A 21,280-nucleotide genomic window follows, 5' to 3' on the forward strand; every position below is an offset into this window, starting at 1 on the left:
CTTCATCACGAAGAACGGGCTTCACCAGGAAAAGGAGAACAACCTTAGTGAAGAGACACTGGAAGTCCAGGATCAGAAGGAAGAAGGAAAACCTCATTCTCCTGGGAATGAATCCAGGCCCAGCTACCAGCACTCCAGGAATCTAAGGGAACGTGAAGATGGGCTTGAGGAATCTTTTGGGTGATCTCCAAGGAATGAAAGGGAACAGGAAAAAGAACAAAGAGTACCTTGACTTTCAAAGAAAGGGAAAACCAGATTCCATGAGCCACAGTCTGGAGAGCCTATAGACAACCTCTGCAAGAGACTAAGCTGCATTATTAACCAGGCAGGTTTCAGAGCACATAGGGAAGGAAGCACTGAGAAAAGGCAAACAACTCAAGAGAAAAATTGGCAGAGGACAAGAACAGGTGATACACTGAACTGGAAATATAAATGACCAATAAATACAAAAGATCCCACCATCATGGAAATATGCATTGAGATTAATCAGACACTATTTATATAGCAGAGAAGTAAAACCTTAAAGAATGATGATACTGGCAAAGATGCAGAGAGCTGACACTCTCATTTTCTCACTAGTGGAGTATTCTTTAAAGGGGCAATTTGGTGGTATTGACTAAAATAAAAATACATCATACTTTGACCCAGCAAGCTGAATGACTCATATATGAAGAGGCTGAGGAGGTTTTGCAGTATAGGACCATTTATAACACTGAAGATTAGAAAACATTTTAAAGACTGACCAAGGTTTTCCACATGCTTAAACATATTCTGGTACTATGGACCAACACACAACAGAATTAGAGGTGACCACCATGGTTTACCTCTTAAGGGTGTGTTAGAAGTTTGTCCCTAGTGTGGTGGTATTAAGAGGTGGTAGAACCTTACTGCAAGGTAATTAGGTCAATGAGAAACTGCCCTCAGAAGGGATAGATGCTGGTCTTTGGAGTGATTTGGTTGTTCTTATGAGATCAAGTTTTATAGAAGAGCAAGACTTGCCCCTAAATCTCTCTTTGGCTTCCTCTGTCACTATACAATATTTTTCTCTTACATGAGCTTCCAACATGATGCCATCTGCTATGATGTGATAGTATCATAGGGCTCTTGACAGACTCAACACCATTCTGTTCAGACTTCCAGTCTCCAATATTTTGAGCTATTTTCTTTATACATTATCCAGGCTTGGATATTTCATTACAGCAACAGAAAACAGACTAACACAGTAATCCATATATAACAATATTGAATGATCTTCTCAGTATTACCCTTCATGCTTTCATGAAAGAAAGCTACATATTTCTATATGTGTATATGTGTTTATAAATAAATAGAAATAGTTTGAAAGGATACAAATTAACTTGCTAACACAGGTTACCCCAGGAAAGTGATTTGGAATATGTTTGTCCCTTCTACTACACATAAGAGAAGAAATACTGAGAAGCACACATACACCAGGTTCCATGGTTGTGTACCCTAGGCAGGAAGTCCACCCCTCCAGGCCTTAGTGTTTTTCTCTGTTTATTGATTACATAACATCTAGAGGAGATTCCAACTGAGGCAGGCAATATGTTGCCCATGCATTCTCCTCCTGGAAACACTTGTCATTAGAAAGGATTTTGAAGAGGGGGTAATGCTGAACACCAGTGAGTAAACTGTACACTTTTAGGCACCAGAGGATTTACTTGAACCCCCATGCTAGAGTAGGAAGTGCTCTGGCAGGAACCCTCCATCAGGACTGACCTCTTCAGTGACGATCGAGATAGCACCTGTGCAGCCTGGTTCATGGCCCTGACCCAAGCGTTCATGTCCTCCAGGGTGTCAGCACTAAAGTAGTAGGTCCTCATACCCGACTGCTCAGCCTGCGAACCCACCGTTGAGCTGTTGTAGATGAGTGCCCGCATCCCTGTGTGCACGGCCTGTAAGCATGGAGCAGACATCCAGGACAAAGAGAAGTTAGTGCAGGTTGCCTTCTAGGAGCAAGAGCATGGAGGCACGAAGCCCCTGTTCTCCTCCTTCCAAAATGAACACCCCAGTACCAGCCAGCTTCTTGCCACATCTGAGAAAGATCACAGCCTGGATGTTACTTTCTTAGTGCAGCCAGGCTTAGTGACAGCTGTCTATTCTTCTCAAGGAAATCCCTACAGCTGTACCTATTTTCTACTTATCTCATGCCTACCTAGGGGAGAGGGAGGCACAGAAACAAGGCTTATGCAAGAATCAGACTTGGAAGGCATGGTGCTGGGGATTAAACCTAGGGCCTTGCAACTGCCAGGTAAGCAATCTACCATAATGACCTCCCTAGCCCCAGAAGCAGATTTCAAAAACAAAACAAAACAAAACCCTAAAACCAAAACCAAACCAAACAACAACAATAAAAACTCTCATGCAAATCAGACTCTTGGGAATCCCTGTTTTGGTTCTTCTGAAGCACACAGTTCCTGTTGTGGCTGCAATCAGACAAGTGTTGAATCAAAATTAGCTGCCACAGATATAGTTTGGTGCTCATAGTAATCCACTGTCCTTCAATTGCTTGGCATAAAATGTGGTGTACACGTGCCCAAAAAAGCTGCTGTTCTGTCTCTTCAAAAGACACAACAATGTTAGACAGAGATGACCAAAATTAGATTAAAAATTCCGGTGCACCTACTATGTGCTTCAAGGTGTCTCCTTGCAGAGAGCCTGGGAAGAGGTGTTAGGGATAACTGAAAACAACTTAGATGGTTTGCAAACCAGAGGCAACACCAGATTTGCCCCTGTGCTCTGATAAGCACTGGCTTGTCTTAGATTAGCAAGTAAAAAATCTCACTCAATCTACATAGGAAGATGATGTAGAAAGAGGTAGATTTTCTAAGTGTCCACTCTTTGTCCCATAGGTACCTCCATGACTTCAATATCTCATTTAAATCCCAACAGTCTTGAGAGGTAAGGATGGGATCTCTGTTTTACGTGTGGCAAATGAAGCCCTTAGATGTTAAGTAATTTTCCCAGATAGCCACATCTGGTAATAGATGCTTCACTGCACTTGCCAATATCTGGTCCTACTCATTTTAAACTCTTAGGAGTGTAAGAGTGAGAGAAGGATTCTGTCTGATCTTGTTCACTACTGTTTCCCCAGAAACAGTACCTGGCATATAGTAGGTGCTCAATAAATATTTGTTGAATGAATGAGTGAAGAGCTGGAACCCAGTATGGCTCCAAGTCCAGACTTCTCTGTATCCCAGAAATGAGGGTGATCCTATTATCTGGATCCAGAACGAAAGGCAGATCCCCACCAAGTACCAGTCAGAAAAAGCAAAATGAGAACCAGTTATAAACTAGAAAATGACATGATTTTAGAATGGATGAAAACTTGGATGAACCTTCAGCATTTTCTTCTTTCCATACTCCTAACATCCAGGCAGCAAAAAATGCATTATTAAATACGTGCCTTCTTCTGACTGAGTTCATCCAGTCCAGTACCAAAGGAGTCTTGGCAAACTTGGCCTGAAGCCAAGTTTCCCACAGTGGCCAAAAAAACCTCATATCCTTCCTTTGCATGTCTTAGGTATCACTTATGGTCCCAACAAGAACTCCCCTTATTTTTAATCAAGATAGAGGTACAGCAATAAGAAAAGAATGGAAAGGGACTTGTATATATCTTCTTGTGAATCAGCAGAAATTCTCGGAAAAGTTCTCCTGGATAATGACCCCATAAGATCTCTGCATAAGACAAACTAATGCAGATACTTTAAAGTAACAGAGGCCAATAGGAGAAGGATACCAGGAACTAGAGAAAAGATTAGTTCGAGAAGAATTAACCTAGAAGGTAACACACATGCACAGGAAATTAATGTGAGTCAACTCCCTGTATAGCTATCCTTATCTCAACTAGCAAAAAACCTTGTTCCTTCCTATTATTGGTTATACTCTCTCTTCAACAAAATTAGAGATAAGGGCAAAATAGTTTCTGCCTGGTAGCGAGGGGATGTGGGGGAGAGGGAGAGGGCGGGGTAGTAAGGGTGGGGGTAGGGGAAGGAGGGAGAAATGACCCAAACATTGTATGCACATATGAATAAAAGGAAAAAAAAAAGATCTCTACATAATCCCCTGGCCTTTTCTGCCCAGCCACAGAAGTTTCTGGGGAAGGCACTCATTCCACCAAATTCACAAGGAGCCTTCCAGGGAACACCAGAGAGAATAGGTCTCTGCTACACAAGAATTCACAGAGCCACCCTTGTACAGGAATCAACCTGGGACATACCTTAAGCATACAGGTACATTTATTTGCAGGCCTGTTGGGAAATGTACTCTGAGAAGGACAGCCACTGCTACAGAGGAGTCACACATGATCATAAATATAACTTTGTTTACCAATGAAACTGCCAGCAGGTGTGTGCTGCACCTGCTCTTTGCATTGAAGAACAAGTTCCCAATTGCATCCAGCCTTTGCTAGGGCATATTAGATGTAGTCACTCTGAAGGCAAGAAATATAGGCACTCCCTTTTCATCTGGCCCAGTGACCCAAGCCCAAAGTGCCCTGAGCTCAAGGAAGATACCAGGGCCCAGATGGTATGAAGTCTTCTCCCTTTGCCCTAGTCTCATCTCAGAGATTGTCCCTTCCTCTTTGCTTCTCATTTAACACAACCCTACTAGGTAACTTTACATGACTGAATAGAAACCAGGCTATGCGTAAAGCAAATGAGGATGTGAGCAGGGAAGTATTTACCTCAAAAACATAATGCCCCTAGGATATGAATGTCTTGCTGGCTCCAGTACTTCAAGTCCTGAAGAAATGTTGGTGAAGGGAGCCAAAATCCTCCTAACCCAACTCCCCAAGGTCAGCCTTTAGAGCAAAAATACAAATGCGAAGTCTTTGCTCCCATTTCCTGCATGGAGAACAGGAAATACTTCTCTTTTCCCTCCCCAACCTTCTCCATACTTTACCCTGTTATACTAAAATAAATCCTTGCTAAAACGGAAGGAAGGAAGGGAGGGAGGGAGGGAGGGAGGGAGGGAGGAAGGAAGGAAGGAAGGAAGGAAGGAAGGAAGGAAGGAAGGAAGGAAGGAAATAATTTATCTTTCATTGAGTGTTTACTATGTGGTAGGCATTGCATGAGAAGTTGGAAGGACAACCTTAAACAGTCTTGACCATTTATAGTCAAGCCAAAGACAAAGTCCATGGACAAGTAACTTTAGCTAAGAGTTACTGAAAGTTTCAGGATGCTATAAAAGAGGGTAACAGGGGAATATTGCCTGACCTAAAGAACGACTCACCTGAGAACTGACATTTAAGCTACCTTCCATGATAGAGTAGCATGAAGAGAAGCTATGGAGTGGGTGGGGCCCTAGCTCCAGGGCCTTGCAGATCATGTTAGGGTTTGGTCTTCATTTAAGTAGCAATGAGAAGCTATTAACAGGGTTAAGCTGAGGAATGATGGGCTCAGATTTTGTTTGGAAAGATCACTGCAGTTCCAGAATGGAGAGGAGGCTGGAGTGGCAGCAGCAGGTGAAGAGATATGGATCAAGCAGAGGTGAGAGATGATAGTGAAGGAAGAGACTGGAAGGAGTGAACAGAGCTGGGAGGGAGCCAGCAGTTCACAGCAGCAGGACTTGGTGGTGGACTGGACATGGGTGGTGAGGGAATGGCAGTGTCATAGATAAGAGTGTCAGGCTCATGAGTGGTGTCCATTTCTTGAGATTAAGAACAGGAACTTCTCATGTTCAACCTTTGGGTTGACTAGAAGCAACAGATTGTGCAGGGTAAGAATTCAGGTTCTTGGAGGAAGGCTAAGGTCCAAAGTGGGCTGTGCCTCTTTCCTTCTAGGTAACCCTTGGCAAATTGCTCTACCTCCCTACATTTGTGTTTCCTCATCTTTAAAATGAGACTGTGGATAACAGTAGTATCTAGCTTGTAAGGTCATATGAAGATGCAATGAGACAATTATACATGGTGCCTACCACACAACCTCACATTTGTAAGTATCACAATTAGAAGTTAGGACAGATGACCTGAGCAATCTAAGGGAGAATGGCTAAATGAGCTTTCTGGAAACTAAGACTCTTCTTCCTGTTGCCATCATTAATTTACAGGGGACTAAGTATGAAATGTAAGTAAGTCTGAGGAGTGTAATCACTGTCACTGACCATAATGCCTATTACAAATGACTGCTCCATGTAGCCTGAGGGTGAGACCAGCTATAGATATACCCAGGCAGAAGTAGCAGATAGGCTAGTTTTCCTGGTGACAATTCTGGGTAGGTAAATCAAATGTTTACAGTTCAACGACACAGAGCTGTGGATATGCAGAAATAAGGTACCTAAAGTGTCCAGAGGGCTCAAGGAAAGCTCCTCAGAGAAGGTGAGTCTGAGCAGAGAACTGAAGCATAAGTAAGAGCTGTGGTGAGGGTTTTCCAGGCTAGGCTGAAGCTCAAGCCTGTGGGCAGGGCTGGGGAATGTGGCTCAGTGGTAGTGCAGAGCATGAAGACCTGTGTTCAATCCCCTAGCAGGGCAGAACAAAATAAAACAAAAAGACCTACAGGTAAGAAATATTCTGGTGATTTCAGGTAACTGCATATGGCTGGAGGGAAGACATAAGATGGAAGTGACTAAAAATGTGGCTGGAGAGATAAGCAGAGAATCTTGTAAATCAAGATTGGGCTTTAACCTGAAGGCAGTAGAGCACCACTAAAATTTGTGGTAGGAATACAATCTGCACAGAGTGTAAAATAGGAGCAGTATAGAGGAGGGGCTGCAGCTATAGAGAAGTTAGAAGGTTGAAGCAGTGACAGCCAGTTACGGAGTGCACAGTGTATACGAGGTACTGTTCTAGCAGCAAGTTACCTAGGAAAGGGAAGATGGCAGCCAAGCTAGGATGGTGGTAGTGGAGAGGAGATGGATTTGAGAGGGACACAAAGAACAGACCTGAAAGGCGGGAGGATAAAGGTAGCTCTTTACTATGGTTTGCTTATCCTCTAATAATCCACATGCTGAGCCCCATGAAGGCAAGGATTTTGTACCTTTCATTGCATCTCCAGCAGTTTGTTTACCACCAAACAAAACAAGAACACAGGAGAAGTTTATTGACTAGTACCAATCAGTGAAAACTATGTCTCCTGGTATGTCTTCAGCCGGAATCTGAAGCAGGGGTTCTTACCCTTTTTTTGTTTTTTTTTCTTTTATTATTCATATGTGCATACAAGGCTTGGTTCATTTCTCCCCCCTGCCCCCACCCCCTCCCTTACCACCCACTCCGCCCCCTCCCTCTCCCCCCCACCCCCTCAATACCCAGCAGAAACTATTTTGCCCTTATCTCTAATTTTGTTGTAGAGAGAGTATAAGCAATAATAGGAAGGAACAGGGTTTTTGCTGGTTGAGATAACGATAGCTATACAGGGCATTGACTCACATTGATTTCCTGTGCGTGAGTGTTACCTTCTAGGTTAATTCTTTTTGATCTAACCTTTTCTCTAGTACCTGTTCCCCTTTTCCTATTGGCCTCAGTTGCTTTAAGGTATCTGCTTTAGTTTCTCTGCATTAAGGGCAACAAATGCTAGCTAATTTTTTAGGTGTCTTACCTATCCTCACCCCTCCCTGTGTGCTCTTGCTTTTATCATGTGCTCAAAGTCCAATCCCATTGTTGTGTTTGCCCTTGATCTAATGTCCACATATGAGGGAGAACATACGATTTTTGGTCTTTTGGGGCAGGCTAACCTCACTCAGAATGATGTTCTCCAATTCCATCCATTTACCAGCGAATGATAACATTTCGTTCTTCTTCATGGCTGCATAAAATTCCATTGTGTATAGATACCACATTTTCTTAATCCATTCGTCAGTGCTGGGGCATCTAAGCTGTTTCCATAACTTGGCTATTGTGAATAGTGCCGCAATAACATGGGTGTGCAGGTGCCTCTGGAGTAACCTGTGTCACAGTCTTTTGGGTATATCCCCAAGAGTGGTATTGCTGGATCAAATGGTAGATCGATGTCTAGCTTTTTAAGTAGCCTCCAAATTTTTTTCCAGAGTGGTTGTACTAGTCTACATCCCCACCAACAGTGTAAGAGGGTTCCTTTTTCCCCGCATCCTCGCCAACACCTGTTGTTGGTGGTGTTGCTGATGATGGCTATTCTAACAGGGGTGAGGTGGAATCTTAGTGTGGTTTTAATTTGCATTTCCTTTATTGCTAGAGATTCTTACCCTTTTTTTGAAGCACGGACACCACTGACAATCTGCTGAATTCTACAAACCCTCTAGGAAGATTTTTCTTTCCTTTTTTTTTTTTTTTTTTGTTATCCTCTTCATTCCCCACCCCCCCCACTATCTTCTTCCCTTTAGCATGACCTGTTTTACATTCCTCTCCACTGTTTTAGTGTCTGTTCATTGTTCAGTGGGGCTTTGCCTTGATGTTTTACCTGTAAATATATTGTAGTTAATTTGGTCAAACTCCCTCTATTACTCTTCCTTCTCCTTTTCCCCATGCCTTGTATTGTTTAACAGTTTTCAATGTGTTTTGTTGTGTCTTGTTCCTACACAGATGTGATGTAATTCAGTATGCATATATAACGCTTCTATTTGTATTTTTATCTATCTTCTACATATGAGAGAAAATATGTAACCTCTCAGAAGGTTTTTAAATACACAAAATAAAGGAAATAGGTAGTATTGAAGTACAGTTATCAAAATATTTTTAAGTCTGTGATACAATGGTACAGGTGCACCTTTAATGTGTTGTCTAACAAATCTAGTGGCACATGTAATAATTGTTGTAGTTTTAAAGTGGTAATGTGCATAAATGGTATTTTGAAGTATCTCCAACAACTATACCATGATATGAAGCTACCCATGGTTTCTACTGGTGACCAAATTAAATTATCACTGATATCTGTTGTGTCTGTTTTCTTAACTGGAAGAAATAATATATTTCAGTGAGAGGTCAAAAACTAAAGATGTGATTTCGTAGACATTTGTAGTTTGTAGACCTCAAGAAGGACGTCTGAGTCTTGAGAGAGGGAGAATGGACTATGTGGAGGCAGTAAAGGCTTTTCCCCACTGAAGGTCCTTAGACCTTAGCTATGTGGGTATGCTTTGTGCTGCAGATCTTGGACCTGAGGAGTCAAACTTGCCAGAAGGCAACCAACAGGCTGAAGGAGGCTGTGTACACCAGAGGCGCCCTGTGGGCAGGTTCTCCAGGAAAGCCAGCAGAGCATGAAAGCCTTGCTGGTCAGGGCAGAACAGATCCTAGAGTCTACCATGAACTCTGGCTCCTCATGAAGTCCTGGTTGAGCCAAAAGAATGACAAGAAGACTACAGGACCTTTTGGGTTGTGCCTACCCACCACTACTGGAACTCTGAACAATCTCTTGCAAGGGGTTCCTGCAAAGTGAGAGGACATTGGCTCTGCACACAGAGAAGAATTGATGTCTGAGGAGGTGTGAGGCCCAGGGCATTGCACACTGTTTTTCTCCATATGCCCAAGAAAAAGGATCCTGAATCACAGGATCCAGACTTACTCTCTGGCCCCCAAAAGAACAAGGCTGCAACCCAAAGGGAGGGATTACTCTTTCAGACTCAGAAAACCAGTGCCCCTTCTATAGAACCAGCTGACCATGACAGATCTCTCTGCAGTAGCTTTCTCTATTCTTAGACCCTGAGGATCCCGAATACCCTCCAAACACATGATGCCTTCTGTCTCCCAGACAAGATTTAGGGAATATTTTTAGTGAAATCTTTCAGAAAGAGGGAGGGAAAGAGAACCCAAGACATAAAAGATGTTTACTTAGAATCCATTTTCACACCTCCTAATGAAGTGTTAAGATTAAATATATATATATAGTTACGGTAAGTTACTGTGAGGATATTCCAAACACTGCCCTCCTCCAAATCACACGCAACATCAGTTCCCCAACTGTTTGCCAAATACTCAACCCCGAAATGGGGGTTTTCTAAGGAAGACCTTCAGGCTGCAAAAGACAAGTCGGAAAGCCACAAACAAAATGATTTCAGAAAGGCTCCTCAACTGTGGGATAGAAGACAGTTCTAAGAGATACAATAAATGTCCATTGGAACCACCTCCTTCCTCCTGCAACATGCACAAAGTGACCAAGATGACATGGAAGAAAAAGTGGAGAAGAAGAAAAAAAATCATTACCAGTCCCCTTCTTTCCCCATAAGAGAATTGAAAGAGGATAGGATTCAGGGCTGATTTCTGCCTATATCATCTTCTAACTTTATAATTTTGGACAATTTCTTAAGCTCTCAGATTCTCCCATTCCTAATCTATAAAATAAAAATAGTAAAACTGACTTACAGGCTCCTCAGGAACATTAAAGCACTTGATTTTACAGATAGAAGGTGTGATGGTTAATCTTGATTGCCTAGTTGACTGGATTTAGAAGCACCTAGGAGATTAGAAAGAGCACACCTCTGTATGGGTCTCTGAGGTGTTTCCAGAGGTGATTACATCATGAGGGTGATTAGATCTAATGAATGGTTTAATCTGTTGATGGAATCAAAACTCTGCATAGGCTGTAGGGAGGCAATAGAACTGTTCAGTTCTGCTTTGGTACACACTGTGTAGTGCTCATCTTGTATTCTAACATAGGAAAGTCAATCAACAAGTGTAATGGAGGCAGGAGCTCCTACCCAGCTGGAAGTGCATGGCATTGCTTTGAACCCTGAGGAGCCATGAAAAAGCTGTGGCCTGTGGCTGCTAGCACCAAAAATCACTTGCTGCAGTGCTGTCTGGGATTTCTGCTCCAACAGCCAGTAAAGGGAATCTTCAGTTCACCACACCCCACCATTTCTGAGGGACCCAAGAAACAGTTATGGTGAAGGCATCTGTGGAGGCCAATAACAGAGGACTCAGGACTTCCAAAGTTTGGACCTAACCACTACCTTCCTGCAGCTTCCACACAGCTGTCAGAGGGCATCAAAGGTCTACCATCAATTAGCATGGCCCCACTCCAAACGGCATAGCCACAAAAGGAGAAAAGGATTCTGCTGGCAAAGAGGTCTGCCTAGAGATCTTTGATGATCCAGAAAATAAGCCACATTTATTCTAATTCCTTTCAACAAGATAGACAAAGCGGACAAACCTGAATATCTCTTCATCATGCAAGCCCCCACCCCTCAATGTGAGTTTTCATAATACAATTGACATAAATTCATTGTGGGGGACCCTCAACTGCATGTAAGTGGCTAGATACTAATTAGATGGCTGTTGTGATGATAAGGAAGCACAAAAAAGGACTGTACTAGAAAGGCAAAGGTTGCATGTTTTCTCTCATGTGGAAGATAGATTCAAAAGATAAATACACAAATAACAAGCATGATCATATATACATACACATAACATGTTCATGATAGTGGGACTGTTTGAGGGGACGGAAGGAGGAGGGAGAGGAAAAAAAACTGATAGGGAGTGAATGATTTTGAAGTACATTGCATCTGTGTAGGAAGATGGCATAATGCACTGAAAGCTGCTGAATAATAAGGGGAAAGTGGAAGGGAGAGTAATAAAGGGGGTTAATCTGATAAAAATACAATATACTCACAGGTGAAATGCCTTTGAACAATAAATATACACTTAATAAATGAAGGACAGGAATGTAAAACAGGTCCCATTGGAGGGGGACCCAGTGGGAGGGGGAGGGGGAATGTAGAGGGTAAAGGAGGATGAATGTGGTTGATATACTTGTATGAAATCATTTTAAGTGTGTGGGGGGGATGAAGGATGGTAGGGGTGATCCTAACCCCCTGTACAACTAGTATATGCTAATAAAAATGGTTTTTGAAAAAAGGACTGTTAGATATGTAATTGCAAGACTATTAGCCACGGAAAAACATGGCCTAAATACTTGGAACAGAGCTGAGGACTCCACAGCTCAAGTTTATATGAAAGAACTGGTGCTGTTATATTATTTAAATAATTCATACTTTTGTTAATCTGAATCTGAAACACTCTAGCTTCCTAACTTCTTTCCCCTCTCCACAAAAGTACCTGTTTTTTATGAAGGCATTTTTTTTTATAGTTTTATTTTATTTTTTTTTCTTTTATTATTCATATGTGCATACAAGGCTTGGTTCATTTCTCCCCCCTGCCCCCACCCCCTCCCTTACCACCCACTCCGCCCCCTCCCTCTCCCCCCCACCCCCTCAATACCCAGCAGAAACTATTTTGCCCTTATCTCTAATTTTGTTGTAGAGAGAGTATAAGCAATAATAGGAAGGAACAGGGTTTTTGCTGGTTGAGATAACGATAGCTATACAGGGCATTGACTCACATTGATTTCCTGTGCGTGAGTGTTACCTTCTAGGTTAATTCTTTTTGATCTAACCTTTTCTCTAGTACCTGTTCCCCTTTTCCTATTGGCCTCAGTTGCTTTAAGGTATCTGCTTTAGTTTCTCTGCATTAAGGGCAACAAATGCTAGCTAATTTTTTAGGTGTCTTACCTATCCTCACCCCTCCCTGTGTGCTCTTGCTTTTATCATGTGCTCAAAGTCCAATCCCATTGTTGTGTTTGCCCTTGATCTAATGTCCACATATGAGGGAGAACATACGATTTTTGGTCTTTTGGGGCAGGCTAACCTCACTCAGAATGATGTTCTCCAATTCCATCCATTTACCAGCGAATGATAACATTTCGTTCTTCTTCATGGCTGCATAAAATTCCATTGTGTATAGATACCACATTTTCTTAATCCATTCGTCAGTGCTGGGGCATCTAAGCTGTTTCCATAACTTGGCTATTGTGAATAGTGCCGCAATAACATGGGTGTGCAGGTGCCTCTGGAGTAACCTGTGTCACAGTCTTTTGGGTATATCCCCAAGAGTGGTATTGCTGGATCAAATGGTAGATCGATGTCTAGCTTTTTAAGTAGCCTCCAAATTTTTTTCCAGAGTGGTTGTACTAGTCTACATCCCCACCAACAGTGTAAGAGGGTTCCTTTTTCCCCGCATCCTCGCCAACACCTGTTGTTGGTGGTGTTGCTGATGATGGCTATTCTAACAGGGGTGAGGTGGAATCTTAGTGTGGTTTTAATTTGCATTTCCTTTATTGCTAGAGATTCTTACCCTTTTTTTGAAGCACGGACACCACTGACAATCTGCTGAATTCTACAAACCCTCTAGGAAGATTTTTCTTTCCTTTTTTTTTTTTTTTTTTGTTATCCTCTTCATTCCCCACCCCCCCCACTATCTTCTTCCCTTTAGCATGACCTGTTTTACATTCCTCTCCACTGTTTTAGTGTCTGTTCATTGTTCAGTGGGGCTTTGCCTTGATGTTTTACCTGTAAATATATTGTAGTTAATTTGGTCAAACTCCCTCTATTACTCTTCCTTCTCCTTTTCCCCATGCCTTGTATTGTTTAACAGTTTTCAATGTGTTTTGTTGTGTCTTGTTCCTACACAGATGTGATGTAATTCAGTATGCATATATAACGCTTCTATTTGTATTTTTATCTATCTTCTACATATGAGAGAAAATATGTAACCTCTCAGAAGGTTTTTAAATACACAAAATAAAGGAAATAGGTAGTATTGAAGTACAGTTATCAAAATATTTTTAAGTCTGTGATACAATGGTACAGGTGCACCTTTAATGTGTTGTCTAACAAATCTAGTGGCACATGTAATAATTGTTGTAGTTTTAAAGTGGTAATGTGCATAAATGGTATTTTGAAGTATCTCCAACAACTATACCATGATATGAAGCTACCCATGGTTTCTACTGGTGACCAAATTAAATTATCACTGATATCTGTTGTGTCTGTTTTCTTAACTGGAAGAAATAATATATTTCAGTGAGAGGTCAAAAACTAAAGATGTGATTTCGTAGACATTTGTAGTTTGTAGACCTCAAGAAGGACGTCTGAGTCTTGAGAGAGGGAGAATGGACTATGTGGAGGCAGTAAAGGCTTTTCCCCACTGAAGGTCCTTAGACCTTAGCTATGTGGGTATGCTTTGTGCTGCAGATCTTGGACCTGAGGAGTCAAACTTGCCAGAAGGCAACCAACAGGCTGAAGGAGGCTGTGTACACCAGAGGCGCCCTGTGGGCAGGTTCTCCAGGAAAGCCAGCAGAGCATGAAAGCCTTGCTGGTCAGGGCAGAACAGATCCTAGAGTCTACCATGAACTCTGGCTCCTCATGAAGTCCTGGTTGAGCCAAAAGAATGACAAGAAGACTACAGGACCTTTTGGGTTGTGCCTACCCACCACTACTGGAACTCTGAACAATCTCTTGCAAGGGGTTCCTGCAAAGTGAGAGGACATTGGCTCTGCACACAGAGAAGAATTGATGTCTGAGGAGGTGTGAGGCCCAGGGCATTGCACACTGTTTTTCTCCATATGCCCAAGAAAAAGGATCCTGAATCACAGGATCCAGACTTACTCTCTGGCCCCCAAAAGAACAAGGCTGCAACCCAAAGGGAGGGATTACTCTTTCAGACTCAGAAAACCAGTGCCCCTTCTATAGAACCAGCTGACCATGACAGATCTCTCTGCAGTAGCTTTCTCTATTCTTAGACCCTGAGGATCCCGAATACCCTCCAAACACATGATGCCTTCTGTCTCCCAGACAAGATTTAGGGAATATTTTTAGTGAAATCTTTCAGAAAGAGGGAGGGAAAGAGAACCCAAGACATAAAAGATGTTTACTTAGAATCCATTTTCACACCTCCTAATGAAGTGTTAAGATTAAATATATATATATAGTTACGGTAAGTTACTGTGAGGATATTCCAAACACTGCCCTCCTCCAAATCACACGCAACATCAGTTCCCCAACTGTTTGCCAAATACTCAACCCCGAAATGGGGGTTTTCTAAGGAAGACCTTCAGGCTGCAAAAGACAAGTCGGAAAGCCACAAACAAAATGATTTCAGAAAGGCTCCTCAACTGTGGGATAGAAGACAGTTCTAAGAGATACAATAAATGTCCATTGGAACCACCTCCTTCCTCCTGCAACATGCACAAAGTGACCAAGATGACATGGAAGAAAAAGTGGAGAAGAAGAAAAAAAATCATTACCAGTCCCCTTCTTTCCCCATAAGAGAATTGAAAGAGGATAGGATTCAGGGCTGATTTCTGCCTATATCATCTTCTAACTTTATAATTTTGGACAATTTCTTAAGCTCTCAGATTCTCCCATTCCTAATCTATAAAATAAAAATAGTAAAACTGACTTACAGGCTCCTCAGGAACATTAAAGCACTTGATTTTACAGATAGAAGGTGTGATGGTTAATCTTGATTGCCTAGTTGACTGGATTTAGAAGCACCTAGGAGATTAGAAAGAGCACACCTCTGTATGGGTCTCTGAGGTGTTTCCAGAGGTGATTACATCATGAGGGTGATTAGATCTAATGAATGGTTTAATCTGTTGATGGAATCAAAACTCTGCATAGGCTGTAGGGAGGCAATAGAACTGTTCAGTTCTGCTTTGGTACACACTGTGTAGTGCTCATCTTGTATTCTAACATAGGAAAGTCAATCAACAAGTGTAATGGAGGCAGGAGCTCCTACCCAGCTGGAAGTGCATGGCATTGCTTTGAACCCTGAGGAGCCATGAAAAAGCTGTGGCCTGTGGCTGCTAGCACCAAAAATCACTTGCTGCAGTGCTGTCTGGGATTTCTGCTCCAACAGCCAGTAAAGGGAATCTTCAGTTCACCACACCCCACCATTTCTGAGGGACCCAAGAAACAGTTATGGTGAAGGCATCTGTGGAGGCCAATAACAGAGGACTCAGGACTTCCAAAGTTTGGACCTAACCACTACCTTCCTGCAGCTTCCACACAGCTGTCAGAGGGCATCAAAGGTCTACCATCAATTAGCATGGCCCCACTCCAAACGGCATAGCCACAAAAGGAGAAAAGGATTCTGCTGGCAAAGAGGTCTGCCTAGAGATCTTTGATGATCCAGAAAATAAGCCACATTTATTCTAATTCCTTTCAACAAGATAGACAAAGCGGACAAACCTGAATATCTCTTCATCATGCAAGCCCCCACCCCTCAATGTGAGTTTTCATAATACAATTGACATAAATTCATTGTGGGGGACCCTCAACTGCATGTAAGTGGCTAGATACTAATTAGATGGCTGTTGTGATGATAAGGAAGCACAAAAAAGGACTGTACTAGAAAGGCAAAGGTTGCATGTTTTCTCTCATGTGGAAGATAGATTCAAAAGATAAATACACAAATAACAAGCATGATCATATATACATACACATAACATGTTCATGATAGTGGGACTGTTTGAGGGGACGGAAGGAGGAGGGAGAGGAAAAAAAACTGATAGGGAGTGAATGATTTTGAAGTACATTGCATCTGTGTAGGAAGATGGCATAATGCACTGAAAGCTGCTGAATAATAAGGGGAAAGTGGAAGGGAGAGTAATAAAGGGGGTTAATCTGATAAAAATACAATATACTCACAGGTGAAATGCCTTTGAACAATAAATATACACTTAATAAATGAAGGACAGGAATGTAAAACAGGTCCCATTGGAGGGGGACCCAGTGGGAGGGGGAGGGGGAATGTAGAGGGTAAAGGAGGATGAATGTGGTTGATATACTTGTATGAAATCATTTTAAGTGTGTGGGGGGGATGAAGGATGGTAGGGGTGATCCTAACCCCCTGTACAACTAGTATATGCTAATAAAAATGGTTTTTGAAAAAAGGACTGTTAGATATGTAATTGCAAGACTATTAGCCACGGAAAAACATGGCCTAAATACTTGGAACAGAGCTGAGGACTCCACAGCTCAAGTTTATATGAAAGAACTGGTGCTGTTATATTATTTAAATAATTCATACTTTTGTTAATCTGAATCTGAAACACTCTAGCTTCCTAACTTCTTTCCCCTCTCCACAAAAGTACCTGTTTTTTATGAAGGCATTTTTTTTTATAGTTTTATTTTATTTTTTTTTCTTTTATTATTCATATGTGCATACAAGGCTTGGTTCATTTCTCCCCCCTGCCCCCACCCCCTCCCTTACCACCCACTCCGCCCCCTCCCTCTCCCCCCCACCCCCTCAATACCCAGCAGAAACTATTTTGCCCTTATTTCTAATTTTGTTGTAGAGAGAGCATAAGCAATAATAGGAAGGAACAGGGTTTTTGCTGGTTGAGATAAGGATAGCTATACAGGGCATTGACTCACATTGATTTCCTGTGTGTGGGTGTTATCTTCTAGGTTAATTCTTTTTGATCTAACCTTTTCTCTAGTACCTGTTCCCCTTTTCCTATTGGCCTCAGTTGCATTTAAGGTATCTGCTTTAGTTTCTCTGCGTTGAGGGCAACAAATGCTAGCTAATTTTTTAGGTGTCTTACCTATCCTCACCCCTCCCTTGTGTGCTAAAGCTTTTATCATGTGCTCATAGTCCAATCTCATTGTTGTGTTTGCCCTTGATCTAATGTCCACATATGAGGGAGAACATACAATTTTTGGTCTTTTGGGCCAGGCTAACCTCACTCAGAATGATGTTCTCCAATTCCATCCATTTACCAGCGAATGATAACATTTCGTTCTTCTTTTATGAAGGCATTTTTGAGAACATAGTTTTTGTTGTTGTTTGTTTTGGTTTTAGCAGTACTGGGATTGAAATCAGAACCTCACGCTTGGTAGGCAGGCACTTGAGCCCTGACCCTACTCCTTTTTGCTTTGTTATTTTTCTGATAGAGTCCCAGGGTTTTTGCCGGGACGAACCTGAACAGCAATCCTCCTATCCATGCCTCCTGCATATCTGGGGCCACAGATACACAACACCACATCCAGCTTGTTGGTTGAGATGGCGTCTCGCTTTTTTGCCTGGGTTGGCCTTGGACTGCCATTCTCCTGATCTCTGCCTGGGATTACAGGCATGAGCCACTGAGCCCGGCCAAGAACACAGATTCTTAAGATGGATTGCTGCACTAGAAAAGGAGCAGTACCTTAAAGGAGTACTTGCGACTTATGCGATCCTCAGGGGCCACAGGTGAGATCACGTAGCTGGGCAGAGGGATGCTCCCGAGGACTGCTTCTTCTCGGCTGTCTTTGAATGGAAACACACATCAAAACAACCTTTTGGGCATCCTACCAGGACTCCTGTTTCCCCAGGCCTACACCATCTCCTCTCCATAGATTGTTTAGCTCCCTGGCCCCTCTGTGCTAATACAGAACTACACAGATGGGCCAGTCACAGTGCTCTCCCCAAGGGCAGAGAAAACCATGTAAACACATGCAACATAACCTGGTAACTCCTGAAAAGGGCAGTATGTCAAGTGCTGTGTGGGCAGAGACGAGAGTTGTACATGGTCGAGAGAAGTCAAGAAGTTTTCAGGGATTGAGAAGGGCATTTTGGGATGAACAAACCTTGCAGGCAGTCACGAGCATGTGTAAAACATCCTGCCTTCTACTTCTATTCTCCCCTTCTTCAATGCATCTTCATAACCAGCTATCTTACTTCCTAGTGACAAAGTTGGTCCTGTTGCTGATCCAAAGGCACTTGCCAATTCCCCACTGAACACAAAGCAAAGCCCCAGTTCCCATGCCTATCTGTGAAGCCCATACCCACATCCCGAGCTGGTCTCCTAATATACTCCCCATGCAAGACTCACCTGACTATGCAATTATATGTGCTATCTCTCCTTCTGCTTCTAGAATTTACTCAAGATGTGTTCTGTCTTTGTAATGCCCATCCTCTACCCACACAGGCAAAGCTGTACTCATCCTTAAACTCCCAACTCATATCCAATGTTTTCTAAGAAGCCTTCTCAGATTCTCCAACATGGAATTCATTTGTCATTCCCCCTAAAATGCCTAAGGACTTTAGATGTCCTTAAAAGCACTGATAATAGTCTAGACTTGTCTTTAAAATGTCTCTGTCTCTTCCTCCATATTTTGAAACTTCCTTCTAAACACTGCCCAGTCCCTAGCTTTATGCAATGCTCCATAAAAGCTCAAATGTCCAATTCAATTCATCAGTTGTCTATCCAGTATCAAAGGTGATAAACCTTGATGACAGGTTACAAAGTGTAATGATGTCCCCACCCGGCCCAGTTATCTAGACTGTCTCTAAGGTATACGTATGTCTCAAGTGGGAGAGAAGCTGAGGTGACTCTGGGTCTTAAGGTCCTAAGTAGTAGGTAAAGTGGAGTCTCTTTACTTGGACTCAACAGCTTAACTTCCAGGTAAAAATGAAGTTCCCAAACATTCACATAATACAAGTGAGCACTGTGGCAGAATAATAGGTTACTAATTAGCTCAGGCCACTGTTCCAACAACTGGATTTTAAAAAACCACCATTTATATCTCCTCACCACCCTCTCTGGCACAAAGAGCCCTTAACGACCTGAACCTCAAGCTCACCTTTATAGTAAAACAAGCAGTAATCAGCAAGTACAAACCACCTTCTTTTCCACAGCCTCATCCCAGAACTGTCCTGCAAAACAAAAACAAACAAAAAAAAACACTAGTCAGGGCAAACTCTGACCATACTGTTCCCTTCTAGTGATTCTGGAACCAAGACTTGCCCATATTCACTCTTTCTTTCAAAAAAATTAATGCTTTACTGAATAGCTAGTCTTTGAATAGGACAGATGAGGGTTTATTACAGGAAGTCAGGTTTTTTGGTCTCCTGGAAACAAATTATTATAATTCATCTTCATACAGAAAATAAAATGTGAATTCAAAAAAACTGAGTCTCAGTTAAAAAAGGAACCAGCTCTTAACAAAAAGAAAGTTTTTGTTTTGCTTTGATTTGTTTTAGGTGGTAGGCTGATTAGAAAACTGAATTTACATAGTATTGAATAGAGTTTAAGTTAGTTAATTAACTGCAGCTAAATTTGCATTTAACTAAGCTCAGTTCTCCACCAGAAAGGACTGATTTTTGTTGTTGTTTTCTTTTCATTTAATGTAAAAACATTTGGATCCTCTTTGCTATCAAATTTCCTCATAGCAAGAGACTGTCTTTATTCATCTGAAAATATAAACCTTTACATTTATTAAGAACATTTTAAATAACTGTGAATTTGCAAAAACCGTCGTAGAAAAACAGCAACATTATAGGGTTAGTTTTCTCCCAAACCTAGGAAAACCTCAGAGCTACTTTTAGCTTACAAATAGCTGTTAAAATTTCTCTTCCTTGTGCAGAGATCTGTGACAAGCTTCAATAAAACAAAATCCAAAGAACCTGATAGTTTCCACACCTAAACATAACATGAACTAAAAGCAAATTTAACCGATGATGTCATACAATTATCAGTTTTATTATCTGCAAATCAACCAGGTGATTTCTAAGGTCTTGGCACTCGGTATCTGCATCCTCTATTAACATGAGACCTCTTACCCATCCTTCCATACCTGGTTCCAATGTCACTTTCCCTAGGAGCCTTTCTGGACTTTCCAAGCACAGCTATACTCTGCTGTGTGTGCACTGTACTCGACACAAACCCATATGGCTACAGCATAGGGGTGAAAGGTGGAAAGAAGAATTATTTACAATCCCTTCCCCCTCCTGCCACAGGTTTCAAAAAAGCATTCTTTGTTTCACATAGAAAAAAGTTAGAAGGTTAAATTACTCAGATAAGGAAAGGAGATGTAAGAAAACAGAGGAGACCATAGTTGTGAAGGGAGAGGGTAGGGCCAGGATAGAATAGGCTGAGTGCTATAGGCCTTGCCACCAGTTGCAGAACTGAGGAACGAGCTGTCAAAGGAACTTTGGGGGATTCCTTCCTTGGTATGCAATGTAATGCCCTTCTTTGTCTTCCTACAAAAGCCTTCAGAAAGTGGACATCACTGTTCTTGGAGTTTGACTGGTGGCTTTTTGGAGATGCTGTAATAGGTGAGAGACTGGGCTGAGCAACGATGTGATGAGAAAGATGCGCTCTCTATTTCCCCTAGCATCAATAAGTTCTTCAAGGCCAGGAACACATTACTCATCTCTTTATACCACTGTGAGAGCACTCAGACCATGGTAGGCACTTGAGGAGAAAATTAATGGATGAATGGCAAGGACAGAAGGAAAGAACAAAAGAGACATGGTCTCTGGCCCTGGAAGCTCAGAGCCTAGCCATGTCCAGAAGACCAGAGGCAGATCAGCTTGGAGGGTGGGGATGGTGATGAAGGATGGCCTGAGATTCCTGACTAAATGAATGTGGGAGGAGGAGGAGGAGTGGACAATGGTAGTGAGGTTTCTAACATGCATGCCTGGAAGGGTTGTAATAGTACCACATTAAAAGACCCAGAAAACCATACTAGGAAAAAGAAAGAGAGAGGTAAGAGGTGAGATGATAATGAGATGTGTTTGACTGATTTGGAATTTGAG

At 42.1% G+C, this 21,280-nt stretch overlaps 1 protein-coding gene across 14 annotated transcripts in view; it reads right to left on the reverse strand.

The window, feature by feature from the left end:
• Positions 1-21,280, reverse strand: part of Plekha7 (pleckstrin homology domain containing A7) — a 208,628-nt gene that overhangs the window by 55,448 nt on the left and 131,900 nt on the right. For all 14 annotated transcript variants that reach the window (XM_074042350.1, XM_074042298.1, XM_074042269.1 and 11 more), the window contains 3 exons: positions 19,324-19,396; positions 17,907-18,007; positions 1,741-1,916 (listed from right to left, as the gene is read on the reverse strand). In XM_074042350.1, coding sequence (XP_073898451.1) covers positions 1,741-1,916; positions 17,907-18,007; positions 19,324-19,396 — 350 coding nt within the window. The remainder of the gene's footprint in view (positions 1-1,740; positions 1,917-17,906; positions 18,008-19,323; positions 19,397-21,280) is intronic.

Source organism: Castor canadensis, chromosome 1, assembly GCF_047511655.1.
Source record: "Castor canadensis chromosome 1, mCasCan1.hap1v2, whole genome shotgun sequence".
NCBI classification, from domain to species: Eukaryota; Metazoa; Chordata; class Mammalia; order Rodentia; family Castoridae; genus Castor; species Castor canadensis.